Source organism: Radiomyces spectabilis (genome assembly GCF_025331425.1).
Source record: "Radiomyces spectabilis strain NRRL 2753 chromosome Unknown BYT42scaffold_6, whole genome shotgun sequence".
Lineage (NCBI taxonomy): Eukaryota > Fungi > Mucoromycota > Mucoromycetes > Mucorales > Radiomycetaceae > Radiomyces > Radiomyces spectabilis.
The window spans coordinates 568365-596002 of NW_026251931.1; the positions used below are offsets into that span (position 1 = coordinate 568365).

At 44.6% G+C, this 27638-nt stretch overlaps 8 protein-coding genes across 8 annotated transcripts; 2 read left to right on the forward strand and 6 right to left on the reverse strand.

Moving 5' to 3' along the window:
* Positions 1-340: 340 nt before the first annotated feature.
* Positions 341-1086, forward strand: BYT42DRAFT_613576 (uncharacterized protein; the record flags this gene model as incomplete). Its single annotated transcript, XM_051571749.1, has 2 exons — positions 341-648; positions 687-1086. The coding sequence occupies 2 exons, from the start codon at positions 341-343 to the stop codon at positions 1084-1086; spliced, it is 708 nt and encodes a 235-aa protein (XP_051423595.1).
* Positions 1087-2309: 1223 nt separating this feature from the next.
* Positions 2310-2931, reverse strand: BYT42DRAFT_613577 (uncharacterized protein; the record flags this gene model as incomplete). The annotated part of the gene is made up of 4 exons (XM_051571750.1): positions 2310-2342; positions 2417-2658; positions 2733-2785; positions 2858-2931. The coding sequence occupies 4 exons, from the start codon at positions 2929-2931 to the stop codon at positions 2310-2312; spliced, it is 402 nt and encodes a 133-aa protein (XP_051423596.1).
* A 2313-nt stretch (positions 2932-5244) lies between these two features.
* On the reverse strand, positions 5245-10998 carry BYT42DRAFT_635397 (IKI3 family-domain-containing protein; the record flags this gene model as incomplete). The annotated part of the gene is made up of 29 exons (XM_051572488.1): positions 5245-5340; positions 5416-5564; positions 5642-5769; positions 5843-5993; positions 6070-6168; positions 6234-6294; positions 6351-6413; positions 6473-6534; positions 6589-6726; positions 6801-6864; positions 6924-7021; positions 7097-7220; positions 7279-7412; positions 7475-7629; positions 7713-7763; positions 7830-7988; positions 8059-8132; positions 8210-8322; positions 8382-8538; positions 8609-8715; positions 8784-9040; positions 9107-9317; positions 9383-9478; positions 9539-9667; positions 9738-10037; positions 10111-10299; positions 10367-10447; positions 10515-10596; positions 10657-10998. The coding sequence occupies 29 exons, from the start codon at positions 10996-10998 to the stop codon at positions 5245-5247; spliced, it is 3870 nt and encodes a 1289-aa protein (XP_051423597.1).
* Positions 10999-11376: 378 nt separating this feature from the next.
* BYT42DRAFT_613579 (uncharacterized protein) lies at positions 11377-12565 on the reverse strand (the record flags this gene model as incomplete). The annotated part of the gene is made up of 8 exons (XM_051571751.1): positions 11377-11451; positions 11521-11599; positions 11656-11680; positions 11792-12029; positions 12087-12123; positions 12195-12268; positions 12337-12402; positions 12464-12565. 8 exons carry the CDS (start codon positions 12563-12565, stop codon positions 11377-11379), a joined length of 696 nt encoding a protein of 231 aa, XP_051423598.1.
* Positions 12566-12637: 72 nt separating this feature from the next.
* On the reverse strand, positions 12638-15115 carry BYT42DRAFT_568207 (aspartyl/glutamyl-tRNA amidotransferase subunit B). Its single transcript, XM_051568148.1, has 13 exons — positions 14904-15115; positions 14767-14843; positions 14557-14698; positions 14400-14494; positions 14240-14343; positions 14089-14173; positions 13898-14009; positions 13651-13823; positions 13445-13585; positions 13350-13387; positions 13169-13287; positions 12937-13094; positions 12638-12873 (listed from the first exon to the last, which is right to left on the reverse strand). Exons 1-13 carry the CDS (start codon positions 15067-15069, stop codon positions 12673-12675), a joined length of 1611 nt encoding a protein of 536 aa, XP_051423599.1. The 5' UTR covers positions 15070-15115; the 3' UTR covers positions 12638-12672.
* A 227-nt stretch (positions 15116-15342) lies between these two features.
* BYT42DRAFT_320472 (ras guanine nucleotide exchange factor domain-containing protein) lies at positions 15343-19501 on the reverse strand. Its single transcript, XM_051563007.1, has 8 exons — positions 19273-19501; positions 18640-19143; positions 18423-18557; positions 16881-18366; positions 16623-16788; positions 16030-16540; positions 15859-15951; positions 15343-15769 (listed from the first exon to the last, which is right to left on the reverse strand). The coding sequence occupies exons 1-8, from the start codon at positions 19318-19320 to the stop codon at positions 15395-15397; spliced, it is 3318 nt and encodes a 1105-aa protein (XP_051423600.1). The 5' UTR covers positions 19321-19501; the 3' UTR covers positions 15343-15394.
* A 1906-nt stretch (positions 19502-21407) lies between these two features.
* BYT42DRAFT_593451 (zinc-finger of mitochondrial splicing suppressor 51-domain-containing protein) lies at positions 21408-23030 on the reverse strand (the record flags this gene model as incomplete). The annotated part of the gene is made up of 3 exons (XM_051570700.1): positions 21408-22042; positions 22173-22382; positions 22616-23030. The coding sequence occupies 3 exons, from the start codon at positions 23028-23030 to the stop codon at positions 21408-21410; spliced, it is 1260 nt and encodes a 419-aa protein (XP_051423601.1).
* Positions 23031-23881: 851 nt separating this feature from the next.
* BYT42DRAFT_613583 (uncharacterized protein) lies at positions 23882-27589 on the forward strand (the record flags this gene model as incomplete). Its single annotated transcript, XM_051571752.1, has 5 exons — positions 23882-24668; positions 24736-24925; positions 25006-25338; positions 25406-25959; positions 26028-27589. 5 exons carry the CDS (start codon positions 23882-23884, stop codon positions 27587-27589), a joined length of 3426 nt encoding a protein of 1141 aa, XP_051423602.1.
* Positions 27590-27638: the final 49 nt, after the last annotated feature.

A 27638-nucleotide genomic window follows, 5' to 3' on the forward strand; every position in this document is an offset into this window, starting at 1 on the left:
CAGATGAAAAATCTTTTAAAGATCGCCGGTAAGTATTGACACAATATTGGTTTTTCCTGTTCCCTTTAATGACCAATATTTGTGAGTAGCAATAACAACTGTGCCGACAACTTGATCACCGAAGCCGCACCTAAGTTTTTTGATACCATTGATGGCACCGTAATGGAATTGGCGGGTAACGCCAAAACCCACATCGAAAGTCGTCAATACGTGATCGATTTGTACAAACTCAAGAACGATGTTCAAGAAGCTGACCTCTCTCATTCATCAATCAAATGAAAAACCTCCTTAAGATCCGACGGTAGTGTTTGATGCTAATTCCTTGTTCACGTTCCTTTAAATGACCAAAATTTTGAGTAGCAATGATGACTGTGCCGATGATCAGATTGTGGAAGCTTCTTCGAAGTTTTTCGACACCATTGACATGGTGCTTATGAAGTTGAAGGGTAGTGCTACTGCTCGTATTGAAACTCAAAAGTACGTGGCGGAATTGAATGAACTGAAGGAAGAGGTTCAGGACATTGTCGACAGTCCGGATTTGTATGTGGGTTCCACCGTGCAGGCCAACAAGACCAAAGATGAACGATTGATTGCCTCGGTGCCTGCTTCCGCTCCTTCGCCTGTGGCTACGACCACCTTTGCGCCCGTGTCGGCCACTTTCTTATCGCCCATTTCTGCTTCCGCAGCTGTGTCTGCGCCGTAGTCTTCTGTCGCGCCTTCATCCTCCGCGCCTGGCTTTGTGCCGACTTCGTTTACCTTTCTTTTGCGCCTATACCCATCCCTTCCTCTTCGCCCGTTTCTGCTTCCGCAGCTGTGTATTCGCCGTTGTCTTTTGTCGCGCCTTCATCCTCCCTGTCTGGCTTTGAGGCGACCTCGTTTGCCTTTTCTTTTGTGCATGTGGTGACACCTGTGCAGCTGTCCAACGACCACCAAGAACAAAGCTCCTTCTTGGGCGAGGAAGAACAAACCGAAGACGATGATTACATCGATGATCCGATGGATATTGATACCAACGAAGAAATGACGGACTGGATGGACGTCGACCATCCAGGAGAACTGGTCGACTGGATGAAAATCGACCAATAGACGTCCATCAATGACGTCCGCCAAAAATGAACGAAGGATAAAAAGGTAAAAGTCCAATTCTATAACGCATTTACAGCATAATGGCCATTTTGACTCAAGTTGTGTTCTTATAGTTGTCCATTCTGCGAGGCCGAAGAACAGGGGCCAAAAAGAAGCCGATGAATCGTACCAGGTGGATACGCCCACGAGTCATTGCTGTCTTCCTAATGGTAAATGTCGCATATCAATGATTATACGATGCCGGGATCTAGGCAACATCCTGATCGTGGTTCGTGTTATAAAGCAATATCAATTTCTCACTAAGTTCTGCTATTAGACATTTCCACCGCAGAGCTAGAGCCATAAGAAGCTCTGCGGTGAGAACCACTACCAAACCTGTTGCTTGAACTTCCCGCAGTCATAGTTGGTGCAAATATTACGGTAGGAGATCTATCCTCAAGTTACTGTACCTATTATCAAGGTTGCTTATTTCTGTTACCGCAACTTGCTTTAGTTTGCTAAGCGTGCACCCAAAGACCGATAGGTCAAAATACGTGACAAATTGGGAATCAGTATTCTTGACGTAGAGCGAATTCATGGTAGAACATAATAAAGTACTTTTTTTTATTTACTGCGCTCGTCACGATGAACACTACAAACAAGAGGTGATATGAGACTAAAGAGAGAACTATAATGAACACCCAGAAGGAAGGAAGACAAAGAAGGTTTCTTGGTGGTTAGCAAACGTCCCGATTGATAGTGGCTGGTGGATAAAGTTGGCAGTGAAATAGAGGCTTGCTTGACACAATAAGCACATTGAAAGCCTATGGAATTTGGATCGCAACAGCTGTAATTGATAGAGCACATCTGATTCTTTCATTCGTCAGCATTCTTCTCCTTGACTCAAAAGATCTTCGGCAGCCATGACGTTTTCACGGTCGATGAAGATGAATAGACTAGTTGGTGTAAATTGCAATGTGTTTGGCCCAACTTGAATGACTAGATGTCACCAGCATGGTGCACGTATGGGTACCGATGATGAGCTTTTGGCTATTGTCATAATTATCCACCAGAATTGAAGGAAACGACAACGACCCCCAAAACGTGGAGCAGACAGAGTTTTTGGATTCGGCGCCTACACCAGGCCAAGAGAGGCAAGTTGTGTCGTACCCCGGAAGCATAAAATGGCATATGGTTGCCCATCAGTCAACCATGGGGAAGACCCTCCATATATAATGGCGGAGCTAAGCAATGGAAGCTCTTGTAATCGATTTCACCTATAATCCCTGTGATGATCCATAATATAGAAACGGGCGCAGAAACGGGAGCAGCTGCATAGGCATGAGCCGACCTCATAGAATAGACCGGGGCATACAGAAACACGCAAACAGACACGGGCGCAAAGGTAGTCGTAGTTACAGGCGAAGAGGCGGAAGGAGGTGCGGCAACACACACCAAACCAGACAGGGGCCGAAACAGGAGACGAGGTGGGCGATGCCACAGAAACAGAGACAGACGCGGGCACGTATGAACCGACGGTCAAACTCGCACAGTCCACGACGTCTTGAACTTCTTCGTGGAGATCCATCAAATCTGCCACAAAAGTGTGGCTTTCGATTCTAGTTGTGACGTTGCCTTCAGCTTCGCCACTACTTTGTCAATTATACTGAAAAACTTTGGAGCCGCTTCGACGATGAGCTCGTCAGCGCAATCATCGGTTCTACTCAAAATATTGGTCATTAGAGGGAACATCAAAACGAGACTCAAAAGCAACATTGCTTCAAACACGTACCGACGAACCTTCAACAGATTCTTCATTTGAGTAATAAGTGGAAGTTGAGTTTTTGTGAGGTTGAAACGAGGCATGATAGCAGGTTGCAGTAAGAGTAACAGAAAAACAGTAGGGAGTTAATAGACAAAGAATTGTTTTTGTAAGGGGCTATGAGGCCCGATGTTTTATTTGCTGTGCACGTCTCAAAAGACAAAGAAAAACAGGCCTCAGCTGGATTGCGCGTTGATATATCAAAAGACACGGATTGCGTAATCACGTGGTTTCAAAGGACGCCATTCACTTTTGATGCCTGCCATTGTCCACTGCAAGCTAAACAAGCACCATGCACTGTGCCATGGAGAATGCATTTGGAATCACGATTCACGATTCTAGGTCTGACTGCGCTACGACGCTATGGTACTATTCCGATTAGAAACTCAGAGTACGGTGCCACACTTTCTCAGGTACACCATTATTTGCTTGCTGCTTAATAATCACTCAAAATGCGTTTAATACCGTACAATTAGCAACACAAAGAATTACTGCGCTGACAGGGCTGTGGAACATACCCTGACCGTGTTCATGTGTCTTTCATATCGTTAACACGATGGGACCACAAGTAGGTTTGTAACTGCGAATCAAAAGATAGATTCTTACAGTATCAAAAGAGGGTGCGTGGTGTATGATGAATAATTCCCACCTTATTGCTGCGCTGATCAATTTACCGTCTGAATAATAACCATACAATCCTTCCAAGACGTATGTAATTGCTTTTCATTGCCTGTGTTTCCGCATGAAATAAAGCTGTCCGACATCATCTCCGTCTAAAATAGGGATGAAAAACTGACGATCGCGAATCGGTGCAAAATCAAACTTGACAGAAAGGCCGATACAGCTGTTCTGACTAGGATAGATATGTTGAGAGCTCAATTAATGTGAGTAGATTTAGAGCTTATAGTTTGTTTGATGGTGATAAGCTGTAATATTCTGCCCTGATCAGATCCGCGACAATATAAATATCCCAGAAAAGGGCGTTCAGCATGCCCAATCCATACATTTTGTGAGAATTCAGCCCATCAAGTTGTTGTAATCTTTCTTTTCGGGCTCATTAGACCGTCATCGAAGATGACCGATAATGGCTGATTCAATGGGAAACATATACCATTTTCGTTGTCTCGGTCTTGGCTACAGAATGCTGTTGAACTACATGCTGTAGCTTTAGCTACTTTTCGTTCTTCATCTTTATAAAATGACCCTTATTACTACCACAGTTTGCCTGGACTCCACCCCAACATTCTTATTCACTTCAGAGAACTACAACACTTCGGTAATTCTCCGTACCTCGTCCTTGGTACCCTTATAACCATAAATTGCAAGTCAAAGGCGATGGTCAAGGCTGCGTTAAATATGACGAAAGGCTCAGCATGGATTATCAAAGGTTACCAATTGTCACCTATACGACACAATCACAAACTAAATTTGCCGCCTTTTTCCGTCTTTAGGAGAGTCGCGTATCATTTCGTGGGTTTACGAGAATAATCGAGAAAATATCGCCGTCTCACTGACCCTCGACGAGGTTCGAAAAAGCTTCACAATGGCCCCGGACGGCCACATTGTGCGCCAACGCGGTCAGCACCGTGAACTACTCATTTTCAAAGATGACGGTGCGCACTGCCCCAACAAAAAACAAGTTGAAAATCCTTAAAAAAATCTCGACTCTGCCAGTCGCGCAGCTTTCATTCGAAAATCAAACGATCTTCCAGGCCTTCCAAAAATACATCCAAGACCTTGAGCTCGTAGGTAATCATCTCTACTATAAACGATCTTTATGCCTTCTCCTTAACTTTTGCCTCCCCTTATTCAGTTCTTGCCCAAGACATCCACCATCACCATCTAGAGCAGCACATTCATCGCGTTACCGAGATCTTAAATAAATCTCCATCAAAGTTTAGTTTGTGAATAATTTGCAATAACAAGCCGTACACCAGCTGTGCGATGGATGCCACCCGCTACTGTGATGTCACACTCTGGCATAACATGAAACACTTTTAATGAGCGAAGCAGCACTTATTGACTCCATCCGTTCTGTCCCGTCCAAGGTTATGATAGACCTACAAAGATGTGTGAGAATGTTGGGTATTTTTTAAAAAAAATAAGTTCGTAAGCTCTTTGGTTGATTCAAATTTCGTTAAGGTATTTTACCTTTGTTATTTGATACAGCAGATATCGAGAGCTTCCCAACTGAAAAAAAGAAGCATACAAAGATAAAAAAATAAAGACAAATAGGAATTCAGTTCAGCGAATGGCTGTGAAATTAAATAGCTTGTTGGTTTTTATTTGCATGGTCTATGAAATGGGCTTTGGTTTTTTGGCAGAAAGGTGGGTTAATCCATCCTAATCACTGTTGTTTACAGAATTTGCAATTTCCATTTGGTATCTGCAATGACTGGTTTTTCTATGGACACTGGCTGATTGGGGACTTCTTCGCCTTCTTCTTGTTGATACTAGAATCGTTCAATTCGAGCGATATCAAGATGAGTAAAATGATAAAAAAAATTTTCCTCTGTGAGATAACTTACTTGACTGCTAGCCAATTGCAAAGGCACAAAAATGGTGCCCATGGCTTCCTTGAGAGACGCCAGGAAACCTTCAAATTTATGCTGAATCGCCCGCGCCTCTTCCACATAACCAAATGGAACTAAGGCTCTCAGCAAGTTACCAAGATCAGCTGTAACACACACATGATCAATAACAGTAATGTTGACGGATCTCCATCCTACTGAATTCAGACCAAAAAAAACTTACCTTGCATCGTGCTCGCCTTCTCATAAAGACGCTTTAATGAATTGACCAAGTATTCTTCCTCAAATACAGTGCCTTTTTTACCACGAGCGCGCTTTCGTTCTTCACGACGTCGCAGTTTGGATGTTTTTCTGAAACCAACAAAATCATAAGTTCTCTTTCTCTCTCTCCGTGTTGAACAAAGAAGGCCACGAAAAATTTTACCTGCTCGCCTTTGAAGACACCGAAGAGACCGATGATGTTCGGGAAGTATTCAGGGTGCCCTTTGTATACCGGGTGAATTGACTGTACATGGATGTGGTATCAGAGAACATATCAATGTTGTCCAGTGTATCATCATTTGGCAAAACTTGGGCTAAAAGAAAAAGATAGCAAACACACATCGTTAATGACCTCTTTTTATCAGCAACCAAGCAAAATCGTATACTCACTAGGCTCGGGTTTGCGTTCACGCAGTTCCTTCAAGCGTGCCGTTTGCTTGCTGAACTGAGTCTTCATTTCATCGATATCTTCATCCATTTGTGTGTAACCTACGATGTTTCCATGTATTAGTTTTTTCATCGCTCGTGATCAACCTCGTTTTTTCATAACGTACCTTCAATAAGGCCAGGCTTGACGTGGGTTTCAATCAGATCCGAACGGTCCTTTGCGTGAGCCTAAAATAACATAATGAATATAATCTCTCTTTGTAGTAGGGTTCTTTGAATTTTACCATTCTTGCCGCTTCTTGCCAAAGACTACCCTTGAGCAAGGAGTCGACACATTCTTCAATATCCTATATCAATATGAAGCAATTAGACTCTATGATAATCCTTGGAATGAATGTATCCTTACGTTGGCGTAATCGTTTGCAACTGAAGCAGCATCTTGATAGCGCCGTTTATCCTTCAAATATTCTATACACAGATGAGTTTTCTCTTCGCGTTTTATGAACAAAAAGTAGAGATTACCAATTAAATCGTAGGCCAAAGCATGGACATGCTCCTTGGAATATTGCAGTTGCTTAGCCAATGAGAATGTTTCACGCCAACAACCGGCCATGCGGTAAGCTTGCAACGCCTTTTCCAAAAGCTCAGCAAGTGTAAATACTACGAACAACAAGGAAGAAAGGTAAATTGACAATGTTTCTTTCTAACCAATGATTGACAACCCAGATACTTACGGATACCGGCTTCTTCATAATGACTGGTTTGCATTAAATGATCGCCATACACGTCCAAGATCACCTATGTTTATCAACCTCAGCCTATGCCACTTTTGTGTATGAGCTCATCCTCAATTGTACCTTCTTTTGTTGAGGCTTATTGGCATATTCATCCAGCGCCGTCAGATACAGAGAGTGTTTTTGCATGTATTCGACGAGTTCGTCGAATCGATCATCGCCTGGTTCCAAGATAAACATGTTTAAGTCAGTCTGAAATTGACTATGGTGATACGTTGATATGGACAATTATTTACCTGCAAAAGCCAGATTACGAAGGGCTTTTTCATATCGCTTCAAATGATCATCGATCTTGAAGCGCTGATAATATTTGTCAAAGCTCTGCAATTCTTGCAAGAAAGGAAGATACTCGCGAGGATCCTGTATGAAAGCATTAGAGTGATTTGGACAATCTTTGCGTCCACTTTTGTCAACTTGCCATTTGTGCTTGCTGGGCGACCATCAAGACAAGAGGGAAGTTATACATGCCGAGGGCAACGTCATACAGCTTGTTGGCTTTGCAAAGGAAAATCGTGTATTTGAGAGCATCCTCCGCCTTGCCAAGATCGATTTCTGATATAAAGTGTTAGTCTACGGCAAAGGGCAAAAAAAAAGAGGGTAATTTGGTGCCTTACCTTTGATTTCAGCCAACAATAACAAGGCCGATTCCAAATCCGGTGGCGAACTCTTCACATAAGTGGATAGGATGGATTGCATGTAACGATCACGGCCAAGCTCCATGAGTGTATCACGAACAGCCGCACAAATACGGTTGACCTTGTTTTCCACCCTATACATGAATACAAGATCAGTACTCGTGCAAAGCAATCCCCGCAAGAAAATACAAACGTGATTTTGGAAGCTTCGTCGGACTGAATGACATGGTCACGGCGTCGATACATGGTCAAAGTTGTATCTTCGTTCCTAAAAGATTGGAGCTCGTTAGCCATCGACCACCAGTCATCCATGAAAACTTGATTCGCTACGCACTTTAATGTGGATAAAAATAGGTTCAGATAGTCCACTTCAGGAATCTGCTCGATAAAAGCCTCAATGTTTCCAAAGAATTGCTGCGGGTTCTCGTCGAACAAAATATTCAAATCAATTCGGTTTCGGCGGCAAGCAATAAAAGCCGATCGGTAAGCGATACTAAAGGTGGCAAGGGAAAAATTGCATAAGTCATTGCATCCTCATCGGATTAAAGCTTATCATAAGTTACTTTTTCACGTCTTTGCGGATGGTGGCAAGGACAAAGGCTCTTGGTTGAATGGTTTCCAGATTACCGCGAGGCATCTATCCATCCAATATGAATCAGTATTCCTTCCCTTCCCCAAAAAAGGGCGTGCAACTCGTTTTATGAAAATACGTACTTGGAGAACAAGAGCAGGTTTGCCATGAGTAGCAAGTACGATTCTGGAACCACGCTCAAGGCGACGATACGATTCGTCATTAGCATCGGGAATATCGTCCGAAAGCATAAATTCTGATTTTTGTGTCAATGAATCCAACTCTTACAATTTAAAAAAAAAGACATAGACTTACTGTCAAATTCGATGTCCAAGGGAAGGAATCGGGCGGTATGGCTTGTCGTAGTAAAGACGAGCCAATCACGGCGCAAATAGAACGAGGTACATTCAGCAGAAAGCAAACGATCGTTGACATACAATTTGCTTCGTTCCGTCAAACCAAATACGCAACGCTAGAATAATTCGTCCAAAGTTTGGTTGATTTGAAGCTTCGATTATTTTTTCATTATCATAAATAGTTACCTCTGCGGTATCGGCTTGCGGGCCAATAACTGCCGTACCAATCCAGGGACAGAATTCAGGGAATTGGTGGATTTTGGAGGCACGGGAACCGGATTCATCCATTTGAACTTTCAGAGAAGCCAACCGTGAATAAAGACTGAATAAAACATTGCTTTGATCGATCCGAATAGCTTACCTTCGTAAACGGAACCATCCATAGCTTCAGCGATCAAATCCTCGGTATTGACATTGTAATGCAGATAGCCGACCATGAAATTCAGAGGGACAGTGTTCAGTACAGCGCTTTGACTGTCATTATATTCAAAGTGAACGATGCACAGTACGTCAGTGGCGGTTTGTTCGTCATAGCGAACATAGACCAACTGAGATTCATTAATCCAGCGCAGTTGGCGAGGTGGACCATAGACGCCAGATTTATTATCGTCAGAGCGACTAGCATGAAAGTGGAGTAAGTGAATAAAAAGACATTTGTGAGTACGGCTGCACCATGTCACTTACGGAAACGCGAGTTCAAATTGTTGCACCTGACCGCGGGCATCGGCGGGCACGTCGAAAAAGTAGATCTTATCCGTGGTGAGCACCGCCATACGGTTTCCCGCCAAAGTTGGGCCAAAAGCGACCTGTTGCACATTTTTATCGGTTTTCAGAGTAAGTGCACACATTGGCGGAGGCACATTTTGGTAGACAAAAGGGGTCAAAAGAACCGAAGCTGAAAAACATGAATGAAATAAAATGAGGAAATGCCATTTTTGACTTATGCACTGTGATATTTACCTCCATCGATCACTGCCACATAGCCTGCATTATCTTCACCGACCGAGGTCGATGTTAACGCCATCCACGCAAAGGAATAGTAGTGATAACGACCAGCTAAAATTATGAATTAGTCCCATTGGTGGCCATCGATGAGCAACAACTATTTATGCTTACAACTGCTGACCAGGCGCATTTCCAGAGCATTTTCCACATCCCATGCGAACCCAATGATATCCTCGCCTTCGGGCATCATGATGTGCTGCTTCAAATACCAGTGGTAATTATTGGCGGTCCATAATTGAACTAGCGATCAATGAATCAGCATACATATATTATCTCTTGCGCACCATTTTTGACATGAATAATAGCTTACCGCTTTTCTGCATCTTGCCAGTTCGTGTCTCTGATTCGATCCAAATAGCAAGCACGGTGGAATCCGCATTCCATGACAATTCCAAAAGTTTATACTTTGCGCTTTCTCGTAAAGTGAATTCACCGTGTCGCAAACCGTTTCTTTCAAAAAACACAATATCGTGTTTGTGAGGTAAACGTTGGCTGGAAACGATCAAATTACCCGACGGTCTCCAATCCAACACATGTTCCAACTGATTGACAGGTTCGCTCGTGTTCTGCAACACACCTTCGCGATTGAAGATTCGCAAAACGCGTGCATCTGTGACATGATTTCCGAAATCGGTCAAATGCAGTCCTTGCACAAGTATACCATAACGACGAAAGAAACCTACCTTTACGTGGATCAATATCCGAGCAGACGAAAAAGCTGCCATCACCTCTCCATGCGATACGGGCTTGACGATCATCATCCTCTGACACAGTAAATTGATTTGGGTCCACTTTTTTCAATGCGGCTTGTTTGCCTTCGGAACCGTGAAACTGGGTTTCCTTGCGACCCCATCCAACACTATGCTGTACACCTGCCATCACCGCATATCAGCCAAATCGAAAATCAAGTAAAATGGAATTTCATGCAATTCATTTTACCTTCGCCTTCTTCTTCAACATGAAGTGGGAATTCAGTGATGGTGTCGAAATCTTGGGTCATTTCCAGCACATTCTTTTCTCCTACAAGTGGTTATGACACGATTGAGTCCTTCCACTCAGTCGATCCCGAAAATAAATTGATGGTTACCAGTGATCAACACAACGAGATCTTGATCGGGACTCCATGACATGGAATGAATTCCAGCATCGACGGTACCGACAATTTCCATCTAATAAACGATCCTGTGAGCCAACCGTGAGCCCATATTGAAAGACATGCGCGCATTTACCGCTTCTTCGCCGCGATCGAATTTTTCTTTGCTGATCAGCATAATGTCACCGTAAAACGTGGCGAGACAGACCACTTGCAAGTCCGAGAGGTAAGTAAAGCTGACAATGGCACCGCTGCTGTTTTGCTGAGGCATGGCGGGAAACTCGGCCAGTTGAACGAATGCCATGGGATCTCCTTCCGAGGCCGAAGTGGACGCCAACACTCGAATGGTATTTTGAGCGTCTTCCACGGCCACGAAAACGGTGCGATTTTCCGGATCGCTGGTAATGTAAGAACGAGCATCGGGACAAGTCCCGGTTATCCGCGCGCAACTGTATCCAAGATGTTGAAGACTACGCATGACGCTTCGAAAGTTTCGAACAATTAGTTGCTTGTCAGAAAAGGCGAACCGTCAAATTTTTCATTTGCTGCCATGACCGGGACAGCGAATCTTTTTTCATTGGGCGGAGATTCAATTGTTTTTCGGATTAGGATGAAAAAATGCCCCTCCACCCTCGCAAGCTGTCCGTGAACAAGGCGGATATAACAAATGACGCTAGTAACAATCTTTTACCAATGGTCGATGCAAGCAATTTATTCGGTGGCTATATTATCATATCAGCATGGTCCGCCTTGACGTATTTCCCTGCCAATCGACGTCCCAGTTGCATGAATTGGTAAGAACGGAATCATCTGAAAAAAAACAATAATGTATCGAATTGAAAACCCTTTTGTTCTTTCAAAATTTGTTGTATTGCTTGTATGAACGGCAACATTTGAAGAGAATAATATCCATTTGCCGAGAATTGGACATCTGCATGAATGTAAACCGACATAAGAATAAATAATACAATTATCAAGGAAATAATATTGAAAGCCATACCTTGGTTAATAAAACACGGTTGTTTTTCAGTGAATGGAACAGACCAACGGTATCATATTCATGATCGGCGTTGCATTGCCTAAAACCACGGTTAATGATGTGTATTCCTTTTTGGTGGGCAAAAGGACTGCTTACTTGATAATATCCTGTATAATATCCGCTGTAATACCATGCCATCATTAAATGTGCCAATGCATCATCATCTGTTCATATTATTAGCATCCCATAATTGCTTTTTGATATATACTGCTTGTGAGTGGTTCACACTTACTTTGCATAGGATTGGCATGCGAGGATGATGAAGGGAATGACGGAGGAGGGTTGGGTGGAGGAGGAACTGGCGCGGCGTTTGAGGGATAACTGTGATCGTACGTCAGATAAGAGGCACTCGAGGGGTCGGCATAGTCAGCGGTTTGATCGTCAGCTTCCTGCAACAGTGGGTCGGAGGAATGAATAACAGAAGCCTTGCTTTTGTTCGATCGCTTGCTCTTTTTCGAAACCGAAGCAGACTATAGATATATTTTTTAAATCTTCCGGATGCAAACCAACGGCCAGGATGATCTTACCTGTTCACTATTCGCGCGTCGCTTTGCATTTTCCAAACTAAAATTTTGCGATACGTTCTTACAGTGAGTCGATGTGTGTGTATTGGAAAACGCCACAATAAGACTTACTGCGGTTTCTTAGTCTGTGATTTGGACTGAGAGCCAAAAGGTGGGGTCTCGTTCGCTGCTTGGCTGTGATACTCCTGTCAGTTACAATAAGTGAGTCCTTTGACCGATAAAGCATGCTGTTACAAAGTTACAAATACATTACTCTGTATTCACGCATGGCTTGATCCCAACATTCAATCAACTCGGTATCATCCCATACATCGTTATTCTGCTCGTGAATAACTCGTTAGCTGTCATGTTTGGTAGTTGTGATCATTGGCGTAACCGACCCTTTTGTCACCCATCGTAAAGATGGTTTGGCCAATCGCAATGCCGTTATCGTCCTCTCTATCCTCAGCATATTCGTCCAACGAAGGATCCATAGGAGGCATTGGCAAATTAAGTCAGGCAAATTCGAAGCAATTCGACAGTGAATCGGACGATGAACAGCGGAGACAAGCCGCGTGCAATTTTTTTTTATTGTAATTTTGATTCACGTCTATTTTCTTGGCTTCTTTTTCTTGGACTTCTTGGAGGATTCTTTGGTAGCGGGAGTGACAACGTCCTCATATCGACAGCCAATCACTTCACACAGCATGTTGTTGAGTTCGGTAGGATCAGCCATGCCTTTTGTATGACGCATCACCTGACCTACAAACCAATTGAACATCTTGGGCTCGCCTTGACGAATTGTTTCCGCCTACAGCATAAATGATGAATTAAAAGATGTTCTACTTTTGGGGGCTCACACGGAAAAACCCACCTTGGCCGCATGTTCATTGACGAGTTGCTCACATAACGTTCTCAGTTTGCCGGTATCACTGATACGCAGCCAACCTTTTTCCTTTACAATATCAATGGGCATCGTTTTGGGTGAAGGTTGTTCCACCATCATCTTCAAGACCTTTTTGCCGGTGGGTCCTGCAACAAGCGAATAAGAAAACATGATAAATATTGATCAGCAACGCGCACACTCGGTGGTTCGGTCAATTTACCAGTAATTGTGCCTTGTTGAACTAAATCGATTAAAGATCCAAGCTGATCAACAGTAACTGGATTTTGATAAAATGGGATATCTTGACCGGCCAATTGGCCAAACAATTCGTGTAGTGTCCTATGTAATTACCATAGAAACGTTGAGATGGCGGTTTCCTTGGTTTAACGCGTATTACTTACCAGTTTACAACCAAACGTGGATTACGTTGAACGCAGACCTATATGAACTTGTGAATACAACGTGTTCCATCACCTTTGCACTTTGTCCTTTTTACCTGCTCAAAGAAAGCCAAGCTTCCGGCTTCATTTAATAGGACATTAGCATCATGCAAAGATATTCCGTATTGATCCATAATTCTTGTTCGAGACTGATCAGGCAGTTCCGGAACAGTGGATGCAATGGTCTCAATATAATTCTAAGCCGTTAGAAGCGTGAGGATGGGGTGTTATCTGGACGCAACATTGAGTTAAACTCTCTTACAGGTGGCAGGCGCAAAGTCGGTAAATCCGGTTCAGGCATATAACGGTAATCGGGAGCGGTTTCCTTGCCTCGTAGTCTAAATGTTTTATTTGCTGCCACATCATATCCGCGTGTTTCCGTTTGAATGGTGTGACCAGCCTCCAGCAACTCAATCTGCCGTTCAACCTCGGCGTCTAGAGAAAAAAAAAAAGGCAGCGCCATTATGGTCCCACCCTTTTGATTGATTCTCTTCTCGGTGACCTCTTACCTATCGCCATGGACAGGAACCGTACGCTATTCAGATTTTTAAGTTCGCACCGGGTACCAAAAGGTTCACCGGTGCGATGAACCGATACATTGACATCACAACGCATAGAGCCCTGAAGAAAAAGGCCATCTTCACGATGAGTCCATCGATAAACAGCGACATCTATTTGGTTGCCACTTGGATGTTTTTACCTCTTCCATATTTGCTTTTGAAGATCCCACACACCGTAATATAGCTTGTAATTTCTTCACCAAAAGACCAGCTTCAAATGATGATCTAACGAACGGTCAGATGAATGCACATGTCATTTTTCACATGAACAAGCTTATTTCAATCGCTTACCGTAGATCAGGTTTTGTGACAATCTCCATCAAACCGATGCCTGCTCGATTATAGTCTAGCAAGGTATATCCTGGTCGCATATCGTGCAAGCTTTTGCCAGTATCCTAGCGACAACAGGGTGAGACCGAAACTGATCATAACCCATGATTTCCCTCCGTACCTGCTCCAGTTGTAACTGATGAATGCCAACGTGAATAGGTGCTGGTAAGCCGTCCAATTCGGTCAGTCGTATTACGCCTCCTCGAGCAATAGGTTCTAAAAAAATACAAAGCAGCTAAGGATATGCATCGACTTGGGAGTCGAAACTAGAGGCTTACGTCTTTGTTGAGTGATCTGGTAGCCTTGAGGAAGATCAGGATAAAAGTAATGTTTGCGATCAAAGGTGGAAACCGTTTGCACGTCGCTCTCCAAAGCCAGCGCTGTCCTGACGGCCAATTCCACGCATTGTTTATTTAGTCGCTGTCAGCAGGATGAGCATTCGCAGGAAACATGACTGTATTGGGAGAAAAAGCGTTGCCGGCACTTACTGGCTGGACACCGGGAAAGGCGACGTCCACAGTGGATATTTTCGTATTCACCTCGTCATTAAAAGAGGTCGGTGTGTCTTGTAACCGTGTTGATATGTTTAGATAGGGTAAAATCAACCTGGCCTGTTTGAGTTTACCTGAGAAGAGTTTGGTTGTGGAATTGATCTGAGCATGAACCTCGATGCCAATGACAGCTTCCCAACCATCCTTGATACTGTGACGCGTTGCAGTTGCAAAGCCACGTTTATGCACATGTTGCAACGATCGCACCAACATAAACCGTGCAATGGTCGTCCGCCACATAATTGCAATGCAAAATGTAACAGAAAAAAATTAGACACAACAGCGATCAAAAAAGTGAGTGCTTTCTCGGTTGTATTCAGCATGGGCATTTCCAAAATATTGGAGGTCCGAAGTCATTGGTGTGTGCCAGCCATCACCTTCTCCTACATCTTGGTGTTTTTATTGTTACTTTTTTTGTTTTATTATGCTTAAGGCTTTTTCTTTTTCAGTCTAGGTTATAAACCAGACTCTTTCAGTCGTCGTGCAATTGTATCCTCGCCTCTTTCTCTGCAAAAAGACAGTGTGATTAGTCAAAGCATTCATCAAGACAATATGATCGAGGAACCTACCTGGGTTCTACGGCCAAGCTGAGATTATACAGGGTTTCGTCGTCACGGCTAGACTGCAAATGCGTCTTGATGAACTCTTGGATATCGGGAACCGCTTGTAACAGATAAGGTGTGGATTGATGTTGTTGTAATTCACGGATGACGTCGGCGGTTTTCATGCGTTTGGAAAAGTTGATCAAGTTGTTGGACTTTTTCAGGTAGCTACTGTTGCCGTCTTCAATAAACGTGAGATCTTGAAGGTAAATGCCCAAAAATGGAATGCAAGGAGGGTTGACTTTATGAATGATTTCACGGTATTCCGTAAAGTTCTTGTTGGCCCCCATCAGTCGCCGGATACCCGTGAGGAGTTGCATTGTTCGCGTGCTCATCATCTGTCAGGAACCGTCCTCATTTTGTTAGATCATTATCATCCCTAGAAGCAAAACCAAGACATGCAGGGCCAACTAAAAAGATTGCTTACCTCCCACGTGCGACGCAGACGTCCAATGGAGCTGTTATCAAAAGCAGAAAGAATGGCCATGCATGTGTTAAAGTTGTTCAATGTGCGGCATTTCTGCATGTTTGCACAATGATTAGCTACTCAGTCCTCGTGAAAGTAACAAGCAATCTCAAAAAAAAAGCATCACCCTACCTCTGCAACGTAAATCCAGTGTTTGCATACATTGGCTCGCTTTCTGACTTCTTCTTTGCTGAGGATGGAATCGGTGACCCAAGCAGTGACTTGATTAGAGTATTCGATGGACGCTTTGACATTGATTGCAATGTTATCCGACTCGCTCTTCCCCCAGTTTTTATCAAGACATTCGACCGGTCGGATTCGGCTGTATAGTTTGGAATCCATGATCGTCAGTTGTCTTGCCAATTCGAGTGGATCGATTTCCAGGAACCGTAATCGTTTCATGTTCTTTGGCAGGATAGGTGAAGGCACATCGGACGTCCGTACGTTCAAGGTCATCTTTCGGATCTGGCTTCCATCCTCGGCATCGATTCGCTTTTTAATTAATTTGATGAGCTGTTCCGATCCAAACTGCATCGATTCGCGAACCACTGTATCGGCAAACTCCAACAACCGTGGAAGAATCATTCGATCTTCTTCTTCGTTGTAGTACGTTTCCAACCACGATTTGATCACGTTAAAGACGCTGCAAGATACAAAAGAACGATTTTATGAGCTGACACTTGTACAGTCTTAGAGGAAATGGGCACATCTCTCTCTCCGCTTACCGCAGGCGCACAAGCTTCAGCTTCTTTTCTTTCCACAATTCCAACTCGTCAAAGTTTAAATCAGCTGGCGGTGTCAGCATATATCTTCTGAACAAATTATCAAACAATTCCTCAGTGCTGCAAAATGATCGGTACGTGAGAAGGAACGTGGTAATAAACTTGGAATCTATATCAACATTGGAAACGCCTCGTTTTAATCATCTTGTTTTTTTTTTTGGCTCTCTCTTTTTTCATCGGTTGTGATATCAGTGCGCTTACCTAACTGATCATGCTGGGTCAATCGTTGGACCAAAGCCGAGACGGTACCGCCTTTCACGTTGCCTTCCATATTGAAAATAATTTCCTTGTTATTGTAGTCGGCTCCGAGGAAATCAGGGCGTTCCGATCGCGCGTGGGATACACCGGCCACAGGATTTAACACGGCGACGTCTTGCAATCCATTCTTGGTCGTGACAAGAGTATCCCTACGTTTGGCAGCGGCAATCGTGTCTTCGCCAAAGAACTTGGCCAGTTTATCTTTTGCGTGCCGTGATTGAGTCGTAAAGTCGCTCAAATCCGAGGCGTTATCATCATGAGGCACTTCCATCACAGGGCTGTACAAGGAAGGTTCGGCAAATGAGTCCCGGTCGAATTCAGGAATGGTGCCATTTATGTGGAACCGGCTGCTGTCCTGCGATGGTCGCGCCAATATATCGTCCTCTGACGGTGAGCGCAAAGGCCCGCGGTGCGACATATCACCTTTGGATTCTTCCAGCAGCTGACGAGCAATGGCACAAATATGGACCACTTTTCCTTCGATGCTTTGAACATCTTTCTCTATACAGAGAAGCGTAGCTTGAAGATCGCTGGGTGGCAGATCATCCTTGGTAATGATTTGCGATGCAATGAACAACGAGCCCATCGATGTGTAAATAGCTTGCTTGGAAGAAGCAAACTGAGTGGCATGCGCCGAGCGTGTTGTAGTGATCGCGTCTTCTACTGAATGCAGGAACTGGCTAATGGTGCTACTGAGATTGCGGAACTGAGCGACGAGTAAAGGTGCTGTGGTTCGAATTTTGGCTGAAAGAGACAACGACGACGTGCTCTTTGGATCCAGCGAGGCGAACGCTTCACGGATGCTGTCAATAAACGAGGTCATGGCGCCACGGACGTTGTCGGCCAGCACGAGGATGGTGGTGGCTGGATCGGCTTTTTTGCCGCTCAGATCGGTGATATCCACGGGTGTCCGCCATTGCAAAAATGATGGGCTGTCCTGAAGCACTTTAGGTCGATCGTCGACGACTTCCAATCGCATTTCTTGCGCTGTACTGATGAAATTGCGGCCAGCGACCAATACTTCGTCGGCATCTAAAAGAAGTTTGTTCCCGGCATTCGGAGGGGGCCACGATGCCGAGGCCACTTTGGCAGATAGGATCAATTTGGCGATCGCAGCGAGCAAAGCGCGATGATGGCTTCTTAATAACTTGCTGTGTTTCAGGTACGGCGAATTTTCCTTGTCGACGCAGTTGGAGACATAAAGCATTAAACGTATCCGCCGGACGACCAGCGCAACATCATCGCAATAAAAGTGACTTTTTTCCTGCTCTACGGATGTTCTCAAACCCTGAATGGCTTGGGCCACGACATTGGAAAGTTCCGCCCAGGACATTGGCGGAGGTATGTCATGACTGTACACACTACCACTGGAAGTACTCAGACGATGACTGGTGTGACTCGTATGTCTCGAACTGGAGGAAGGTGAGACCTGTGAATTGGATCAGCATCTTTCAACGTAGAGATTTTCATACATAGCCAACTTACATTGGCTGCCGATTTCAGGAGAGCTCCTGTGATTGGATCAATGTGATCCAAACTCCAAGTGGTTTGATCTGTCAGTACATTGCAATAGTACGTACGACCCTTGGGAGTAGTTTTGCGGATCCAATTGGGTGGTATCTAACAAGAAAAAGGGCAAGATGCGCATGCTTGTGAGACAACAAAAAGAAAGAAGGAAATATTTTGATGTCGAATGCATTACTTGTTCTTCGATAGAGGATTGTAAAGCGTGAAGACTGGGGGCTGTGCTGGACGAGCTGGTGGTGGCTGTAGCTGCACTGAGAATACTTTGTTCGTCCATGGGACGAGCCATATATTCGGAACGATGAGTAGCACGCGCAGGACGTACAGGTCGATTGATGGCTTGGTCTTCGCTGATAAGATCTTGGTCGGTCGGTCTTAGAGCATCGAAGGATGCATAAAAAGGGGAGGTCGTGATGGAGTGATCTGCAATGATAACGGGATCATGATTGGCTTGGTCAAAATCGTCTGGAGGAACTGAATATCGCATTTCTTTGGTGACGACATTGAAGTAATACACTTCCGATCCGTCTTCTGTGGTCTGTAAAATCCAGGTCGCTGGCAAGGTCTTTTTTGAGGGATGGGCAATGTCGTCGTGGGTTAATGATAGAGGAAAATCCTTTTCCTTGTTAATATCGTTGTACCAATGTGGTTGCTGTTGTCGGTAAGGCCAGCCATGAGCATCCTAAAAAAAAAAAAAAAAAAAGGAAGATCAAAAAGGGAACCAAGATGGAGATGCGAGTATTGAGTTTGAAAGATGATCCCAGGGATTTAAAGTTTTTTTTTTTTTTTCATTACGATTTAAAAAACCTACATCGAGCGGCTCCGCATCGGATCCGTGTCGGATGCCGGTTTCATCCATGGGATCTAATATCTGGACATAATTACTCGGGAACCAGCCTCGTTGTCCATTACACCTGCAAACACGCGGAGGGTTATTGAGTTTATGTTATTCTTTCATGGATCTATGATCTCTCCTTCCCGTTCCTCTTTTTTTTTGCCCATCCCTTTACACTCGATGCTCACCAGCCATCCCACCAGCCGGATTCAAGTTGACCTAGGACATCAATAATGGCGCCCTGTTCAAATGAAAGCGAAGACCGGTCCGTCGATGTATACGGGTATAAAGCATAGACTCGACAAATGATATCTTTTGCGGGTATCGTTGTCATGACGCCGAATGTTGTGGCGTGGAATTAGCACACGACTGAATTGGAAGAGAAAATGGTGGATGGAAGAGAGGAAGAAGGAAAAAATAGTAACAGCAATTACAGAGAATATTGTAAACACCAAAAAAAGAAGCTGACAAGTGCGTTTACGGAAGCCGAAAAAAGCGAGAAAGCAGGAGACGAGGACGAGAATATGAAGCGAGAAAGACAGGTATGGGGAAGGAGTCGAGCGGACCACACAACGAGGAGTAAGGTGATTGGATCAAGAGCCAAATGACAAGGCAGAATTAAGGAGAAATGGAAGGAGAGGGGAGACACACCTGTCTTTGTGCAATGTTGGATGAGCTTAGAGAAAAAAGGGAAAAAAAAGAGCGAGCGAGAGCGCCAAGGCGAAACCGGTGGGTACAGTGTGAGTGTGTGTTTGTGTCTGTGTCTGTGGTCGATGGAGCGAATAAGTTCAAGTGAATGTTCTAGTGGCACCTTATTGTAATACAGAGATTTTTTTCACACCCACTCAGACGTGAGCAGGCAGGCTTTTCTTCCATGCATGGAATAGCGGACAGAAGTCTGTATTACCTGATAATTCTAGTTCCTTGTCTAAATAAAGTAACCATCTTCAGGATCATTTGAAAATCCCTCTCTTGCTTGGCACTGCCCCAGGCATGGAAGTATCACCCGATGCAGCCAAGGTTGAACAAAAGCTACAAGAACAAAATTCAAACCATATTATTGGTGGTTTTTCCACAGAAGCATTGAATCGTTTGCCCATGCGTGAATGGACGCGCGGATCGATACGTAGGTTAGCCACCATGCAGGTATTAATTAGTGGGATGCAGGTCGGCTATTCTTTTGACATATCAGAGCGGTTATCAGACGAGGTAGCTTATTTTGATGCGGGAAAGTACGGCTTTGTCAAACGTTGAGGGCGGGATCGTGCGAAGATAGAATCTCGGCATCGAAAAATAAGAAAGATTTGCAAATTGGAAAATGTCCGAAACAAAAGGTTGGAGTGGTCCTGAAAGCCCAATGGATCGGCAAGACGAATTTGGATATTCAATGAGTGGTAGTAGATGATCATAGTTTGCTGTCATCGTTGTCATTTCCATTGTTTGTTTTTTTTCCATAATGTAAGCTATTATTATGAATTTGCCATGGTTTTTTTCGTGTAACATGATACAAGAAATTTTTGCATCCATTCCTGTGTTGGGTTTTTTGGTGGGCAGCACATGTTTCCGTTGCAACCCATCTCGACCGTTATCTCTCATCACCCATCAATGTTATTCCGAAGACTGGTTTTCATCGTATGACAAGGTGAATAGTTTACGGTTTACCATATTAGGCCAACACCGGACCACTGGGTCCGCCCAACCTTGTGGACTAGATCTGTCTATATCGTTCCTGTTACGCGCTATTTGCCTTTTTGGCGTTTAGGCTAAATACAGCCAATGGTGATCGCTCTTTGCGCAATAAAAGCGACCCTAAATATTGTTGCCAAGACGATTTGAACAAAGGCACCGGGGAAATAAGGACACGCGTTGCGTCGCATGATCGCGGGTTTGTCGGGAAAAGCAAGTGAAAGAGTCTGAATTTCGTGGCAGTATCATCCGATAGAATCCATGCAACGGTAGCATAAAACAGTAGTTCTTTTTTTCTAGATCAAAAATACATCTACCTTCTATTAAAGACATATGAATATATATAAAAAAAAGGGACGAAAACGATACATGAAAATCAAAGGGGAGGATGTGTTTTTCTGGTTTTCTGATTATTATTTTTTCTTCTACTCATCGTCTTCCGGTTGGTGGGTGACATCGTAGTGTTTTCCACGGATACCCCAAATGCCCCAATTGGCGAAAATGGTCTGTCTCAAATCCATCAAATTGATGTCTCGCTTCATACTTCGGAATTCGTTCTCGGTAGGCTTCATGATCCAGTCAAATTCACCCGAATAATCTTGCTCGACGGCTTCAATGTCATTGGCCATATCGGCGTGATCAAAGCCGGTAAGAAAAATGGCACATTTGGTTTCCAATGCTTTTTGAATCGAGGGTTTCCAGGTCTCACGGGCCGAAGGATGGCCAATACCCGGTGAAAATAAGAAGAACAGATCCGTGTAGGGATCAAATTTCTCAATTTTCTCGTGGTAGTCGTGGTACAGGCTGTTATCGTAGGTGAACATCAATCGTTCATTCAGCGAAGTCGTATGCGGTTCCTTATTGGCCGGTAGGGCATCAGGACCAACGAAATGGATGTGGAAAGGAGTGTGAGGGAAAAGATAAGCCATTTGCAGCCAAATGTGAGGCGGTAAAGTGGCCTCGGCACGAGCACCAATCACATAAAGATTAATCATTTCCGTGCGTGCAGGTGCAGTGTTCTCCTTGGCAATATCTCGTGGATACAAAATCGTTCGCAACGCTAAATTTCATTCATGCCGATATCAACTCATTAGAAATTCGATAATTCCATACATACTGTCATCACCGAAACTTTGGTCAAATCCCCCGCCCCCTTTTTCTCCACATTCGAGCCTATTTGATCTGTTTACCTGCAAGCGATCGCATGCCCTCGGGAGTAATTTCCTTGCCAAGTTTATAGGGACAAGATTCATGCAGGACCGACGCAACCGTCACTGGATACGTCAGTAGCTTGGAAACGTGACGAATCGATCGACTGGAATCCATGGATGGGAAAGCACGAGTGTAAAAGAAAATATCCCAATTGGCCATATTCACAGCTTCATCAAATCCTTGAGCACCTATTAAACGTTGCAGACCATGTTAATTTGTTGTTTTTGTTCTCTTTCTCTCTCTTTCTCTGTCTTTCTCTCTCTTTTTTTTTCTTTCTCCTTATCATGAGTTCATTCTACGTGATTCCCTTTTTTGTTGCTTGTCCACATCCATCGTGAAGTAAAAAGGAAATTCATAATATGAGAGAGAAAAAAAAGGGGAAACAAGAAAAAAAAAAAAAAAAAAAAAAAGAAATACTTGCTTGGAAATTCAAATTCTTTCATGGCTCTTCCTGATCGCAAGTCGTGGTCATCTTCGTTTTGTTCACGTAAAATACCGCAAATCTCCTGATGAGCTGCTTTTCCCTCGTGATAATGTTCGCTGCTGCAGTGAGTAGGATAGCCACAATCGGGGCATTCGAACACGGGTGGCTTTTTATGACCTTGGCATTCGGTGTCGCATACAGGGCACACCCCGTACTTGTTGATAATGGCACCTCTGTCGCGTAACTCGGCAATGGGCGATTGTGATAATTTATGGAATAAATTGTCTTGGTCAAGGATGATTTTGTTCTGTTCAGTCGGCTGTTTGGACTTGCCGCCGAAAATGCTTTTCAAGGAGAGAGGACGCACAACTGTCAAAGTGGCTCCGCGGCACGAAGAGCGCACAGCAGCCATGCGCACAGTTGACCGATACCCATTGCAAAGCTGAGAATACGGAAGAGATCCCGAAGTTCTAGCAAGTCGTCTCCAACTGTTCATGGGCGTAAAAATATGCTGAAAACCAGGCAGGCAAAGGGAAACAAAAGTAAAGCCAGCCTCTTTTTTTTGCGTACAATTTTTTTTGACGCTCAGAATCCTCTCACTGTGTGTTGAACACCCCCCCTCCCTGAGTTTTTTTTTTTTGTGTCCCTTTTTCCTTTCACCTTGGGACATTGCATAATGCAAGTCACACTCGTCCATCCACTCTTGGTTCAAAACATATTGTATATCGATGGTGGATGATCTTTAGTCTGTTATAACGAAGCGGAAATATTCGAATAGAGAGGTATTATACAGCCACTTGTGTTTTACGTCATGTATCCCTTTATCATGATTGGATATTGGACATGGGTTTTTCCGATTGAAAGAAAAAAAGAAAGAAAAAGAGAAATTCATTGAAAAAGGCGTCACACATTTTTTCAATATCAATGAACATTTGGCATGACTGATATCAAACACATATAAACACAGCGTGGGTTAGACCCCGCATATATTACACTCATATAAAGAGGGATTCGTTTCTGTACAAATAGTGCACAATAGCTACTGTTCTTCAGGAATCTCATTGGTAAGCTGTATTTGAGGCATGTGCGCTTTTTATGTCGATGAGTTGGACAAAACCACTGGTCCGCATTTACTGCGGCGGCTGGGAAATATCCAATGAACTGCGCCACTGGGCCAATAAGCTCAATTCATTTAGAGTTATTTAAAAGGCGGAGCCCGTGCCCCTTCCTCACCGCTTCTTTTTTTCTCCACATACTCGTTCCATGCTTAACGCAGAAAGCGGTTCAACCGTGGTTATTCGTACACCTGCCGAAAGTTCTTCTTCTGCAGCATCATTAACACAGCAGAATAAGCCTTCCTCAAAAAAGCCTCGTTCACGTCGTTCTCGACCTCACGCCGCTAATTCTAAGAAGCCCTCGGACGTGGTAACCACTGCACAAAATCAAGATCAAGCTACAGAAAACCGGTCATCAACGGTGGCAGAACAGGTTATTGCAGACAATGTAAATCAAACCAATGATACAGCGCCCAAAAAGCGTCGTCGTCCCCGTCATCACAAAAAGAAACCTGCCACCGATACCAACACGGATGCATCTGGCCCATCTGCCACTGAGCCCGCCACTTCATCCGAAGCATCGACTATACCAGCCAAGCCCAAACCGAAGCCCAAGCCCAAGCCCAAGTCCACCGCTTTGGATTCTAGCGACCAGACAAATAACGCTACGCATTCGCCTCGCTTCCATAAAAACCGTGCGCAAGCTCGTCTCACCAGCGATGCCACTCCCCAGGAGGCATCAAATGATGGACCCGAGGCTGCCAAACCCAAGCGATCTCGTCGAAAGCCTGCCAAAGCACCTACACAGACATTACCAACACCGGATTTTAAGGATTTAGCATCAAGCATTGCTCACGAATTACAGACAGGTGCGTACGAATGCATGGTTTGTTGGGATATCATTCGCCACGGTCACCACACTTGGACTTGCGATTGCTGTTGGAAAGTGTTCCACTTGAACTGTATCGGCCGATGGGCCACCAAGTCATTGGAAGGTAATTTTTTTCGTATGGGAAAAAATGCGAATAACAGGGTTCTCAATGACCACTTGTGGGTTTACAGATAAAAGTACCAACAAGATGATTACCTCTTGGCGATGTCCTGGTTGCCAGCATACCCGTGGCGCTGTACCAAGAGATTATCTCTGTTTCTGTGGCAAGGAGAGAAACCCGGAACCGAGTAAATTTCTTATACCTCACAGCTGTGGACAATTATGTAAAAAGTCCCGAGCGTGCCCTCACGAATGCACATTGTAAGTATCTTTTGGAGAAACTAGGGGGTTGATTGAGTCATAGTAATAACGGTATATATCTGTGTGTGTGTGCTTAATAGACCTTGCCATCCCGGTCCTTGTCCGCCCTGTAGCGCCATGGGTCCCTTGAGAACGTGCTATTGTGGACGAAACATGCATCAAAAGCGATGTGCTGATACCGATTATACCACCCAAGGATATTCATGCGACGAAGTCTGCGGCGAGTTGTTAGGATGTGGGAAACATCGATGTGTGGAAAGGTGTCATTCGGGCGTGTGCGAACCGTGCAAAGTGGACGTATCTCAAACCTGTTATTGCGGTCGTCACTCACGCACGGCAAGATGCGGCCAAGGCGCTCCCACCGATTGCAATGGTCACATAGGATACTACAGTTGCAAATCGACGTGCGAAACGTAAGTATTTAATCACTGAAGCGCCTACTCGCAATGCGACCCGACGGCTCATATTTTTTTCTTCTAGTGCTTATGCTTGTGGCAACCATTTCTGTAAAGAAGAATGCCATCCTTGCACGGTGAATACAGAACAATGTCCGTTTGATCCTGCCATCATTGATACATGTCCCTGCGGAGCTCACCCTTTGGAAGCGCTCATGGGAAAAGACACGCGTACAGTATGCACCGATCCTATTCTGACATGCTCTTCTACTTGCAACAAGCTATTGCCCTGTGGTCACGCTTGCCAGCAAAGGTGCCACACAGGCTCTTGTGCTCCCTGCCAAGAACCTGTCAATGTACCTTGTCGATGTCGAGCCACTACCTTCAGTTCAGTATGTTCACGCGTGTGTGAAGCGGCTGGTGGTGAGCCGCCTTTATGTGACAAGATCTGCCCCACCATGCGAAGCTGTGGACGTCATGGATGTGGTAATCAATGCTGTCCGGCTTCAAAGCAAAAGGGGAAAAAGAAGACCTTGGATACCACCCATGATTGTACCCTCGTCTGTGGAAGAACGCTGTCATGCGGGATCCATCAATGCCAAGAGCGATGTCATAAAGGCAAATGCAATCCGTGTTTGGGTAAGTTGATTGACCTGAAATTTGAGGGATGAATTTGCAACTGATTTACTGCTTGTTTGTTCTTGCAGAGGCGGAATTTGACGAAGTCACTTGCCACTGTGGTCGAACAGTGCTTGAACCTCCTGTGCGTTGCGGTACAAAATTACCACCGTGTCCTTACCCTTGTACACGAGTGGCTCCTTGTGGCCATATGCGTCTTTTGCAACACAACTGTCATCCGGATGACGAACCGTGTCCCCCTTGTGCTATCCTGATCACACGTTCATGTGTTTGCGGTAAAGCCATGCTCAAGAATGTGCCCTGTTACCGGGAAGCGCCTCGATGTGGACAAGTGTGCGATAAACCCTTGCCGTGTCAACTTCATCGATGTCGTCGTACGTGTCACGCTGACGCTTGTCTGGGCGAGAATGAAGTATGCACGCAGCCTTGCGGCAAGTCAAGAAGCTGTAGTCATCCTTGCAAAGCGCCCTGCCACGGCGATTCCCCTTGCCCCGAAACCGAACCGTGTGATGCAAGAATACGCGCCACGTGTGATTGCGGTCAAAATTCCATCGAGATTCCCTGCAACGCCACGGCGGAATCAAGTGGATCGAATCAAAAACTCGACTGCAACGATTTCTGTCTCAAAGTACAACGTAATCGACGGTTGGCCATGGCCTTGGATATTCACCGGGATGAAACAACGGCTCAACAGCTATCGACAGACGATCTTGGTTACTACGATGATTCGCTATGCGGATTCTATCATGAGAACCCTAGCTGGTGCAAACAAATCGAAACCCTGTTGATTGATTTCGTTCAGGACTCGAAACAATCGCTTCACTGCCGACCTATGCGCAGCGCTTTCCGACGATTCATTCACCGCTACTGTATTCATTTCAACTTGGCAACGGAAGCCGTGGACCCAGAACCGAAACGTAGTGTGATTGTGCGCAAGACGTTGGGTCAATGTCGCGTTCCATCCATCCTCCTATCCTATGCAGCCTACCATCCTACAGCGAATCGACCTCCCGCCCAGCCGGTAAAGGATTCCGTTGCCGAGGCGACTGTTATGAAGACATCCAAGCAACCTGTAAATGCCCTGTATCTGTCGGATATGGCCTTTGGTATGACCAAGTCCGATCTCGATGAAATCTTGAGAAAGCTATACGGCGATGTCTCCTTTACGTCTCGATGGGTCAATGATTTTGACGCAGTGATTATGTTTGAAACGGACAATGCCATGCCAGTATCGGAAAAGGAAGACCTTATCTGGCGACTAAAGAAAGGAACAAAGATGGCATTTTTCGATACGCATACCGCTGCGAGGGTAGACTGCTGCTGGATCAATCAACAAGACCATGTAACATGGTGTGAAAAGCCTTTGACCAACAACAAGACGACCAGTGAAGCACCTACGTCAGCATCCAAGAATTCGTTCAATGCGCTTATGGACGTTTCTGACAAGGAAGACGACGATGATGATGAATGGACATTTGTAGAACGCCACACGACCTCTCAAGATTCGGCTCCAGCAGAACATCCCATTGATTCTCACAGTACAGATAATGAAACAGATGCTCCTGTATCTGCTGATATTCAAGCAGGAACGACGTCGAATGCGGAACAACAAGGGCAAGATATTGAATAGATGGGATGTGCCTTTTCAGGGATGTCGCATAGAAAATGGGCTTTGGATG

Excerpts from the sequence above, each read along its gene's own strand:
- BYT42DRAFT_568207 (XM_051568148.1), bottom strand. The coding sequence starts at position 15,069 with ATGTGGCGGACGACCATTGCACGGTTTATGTTGGTGCGATCGTTGCAA. Across the intron at positions 13,388-13,444 it reads GCTTGGCTTTCTTTGAGCAG|GTCTGCGTTCAACGTAATCC; the intron begins GTAAAAAGGACA and ends AAGTTCATATAG. Across the intron at positions 12,874-12,936 it reads TCAATGAACATGCGGCCAAG|GCGGAAACAATTCGTCAAGG; the intron begins GTGGGTTTTTCC and ends TTTATGCTGTAG.
- BYT42DRAFT_320472 (XM_051563007.1), bottom strand. The coding sequence starts at position 19,320 with ATGGATGAAACCGGCATCCGACACGGATCCGATGCGGAGCCGCTCGAT. Across the intron at positions 18,367-18,422 it reads TCCTGAAATCGGCAGCCAAT|GTCTCACCTTCCTCCAGTTC; the intron begins GTAAGTTGGCTA and ends TCCAATTCACAG. Across the intron at positions 16,789-16,880 it reads GACCCAGCATGATCAGTTAG|ATTCCAAGTTTATTACCACG; the intron begins GTAAGCGCACTG and ends ATGTTGATATAG.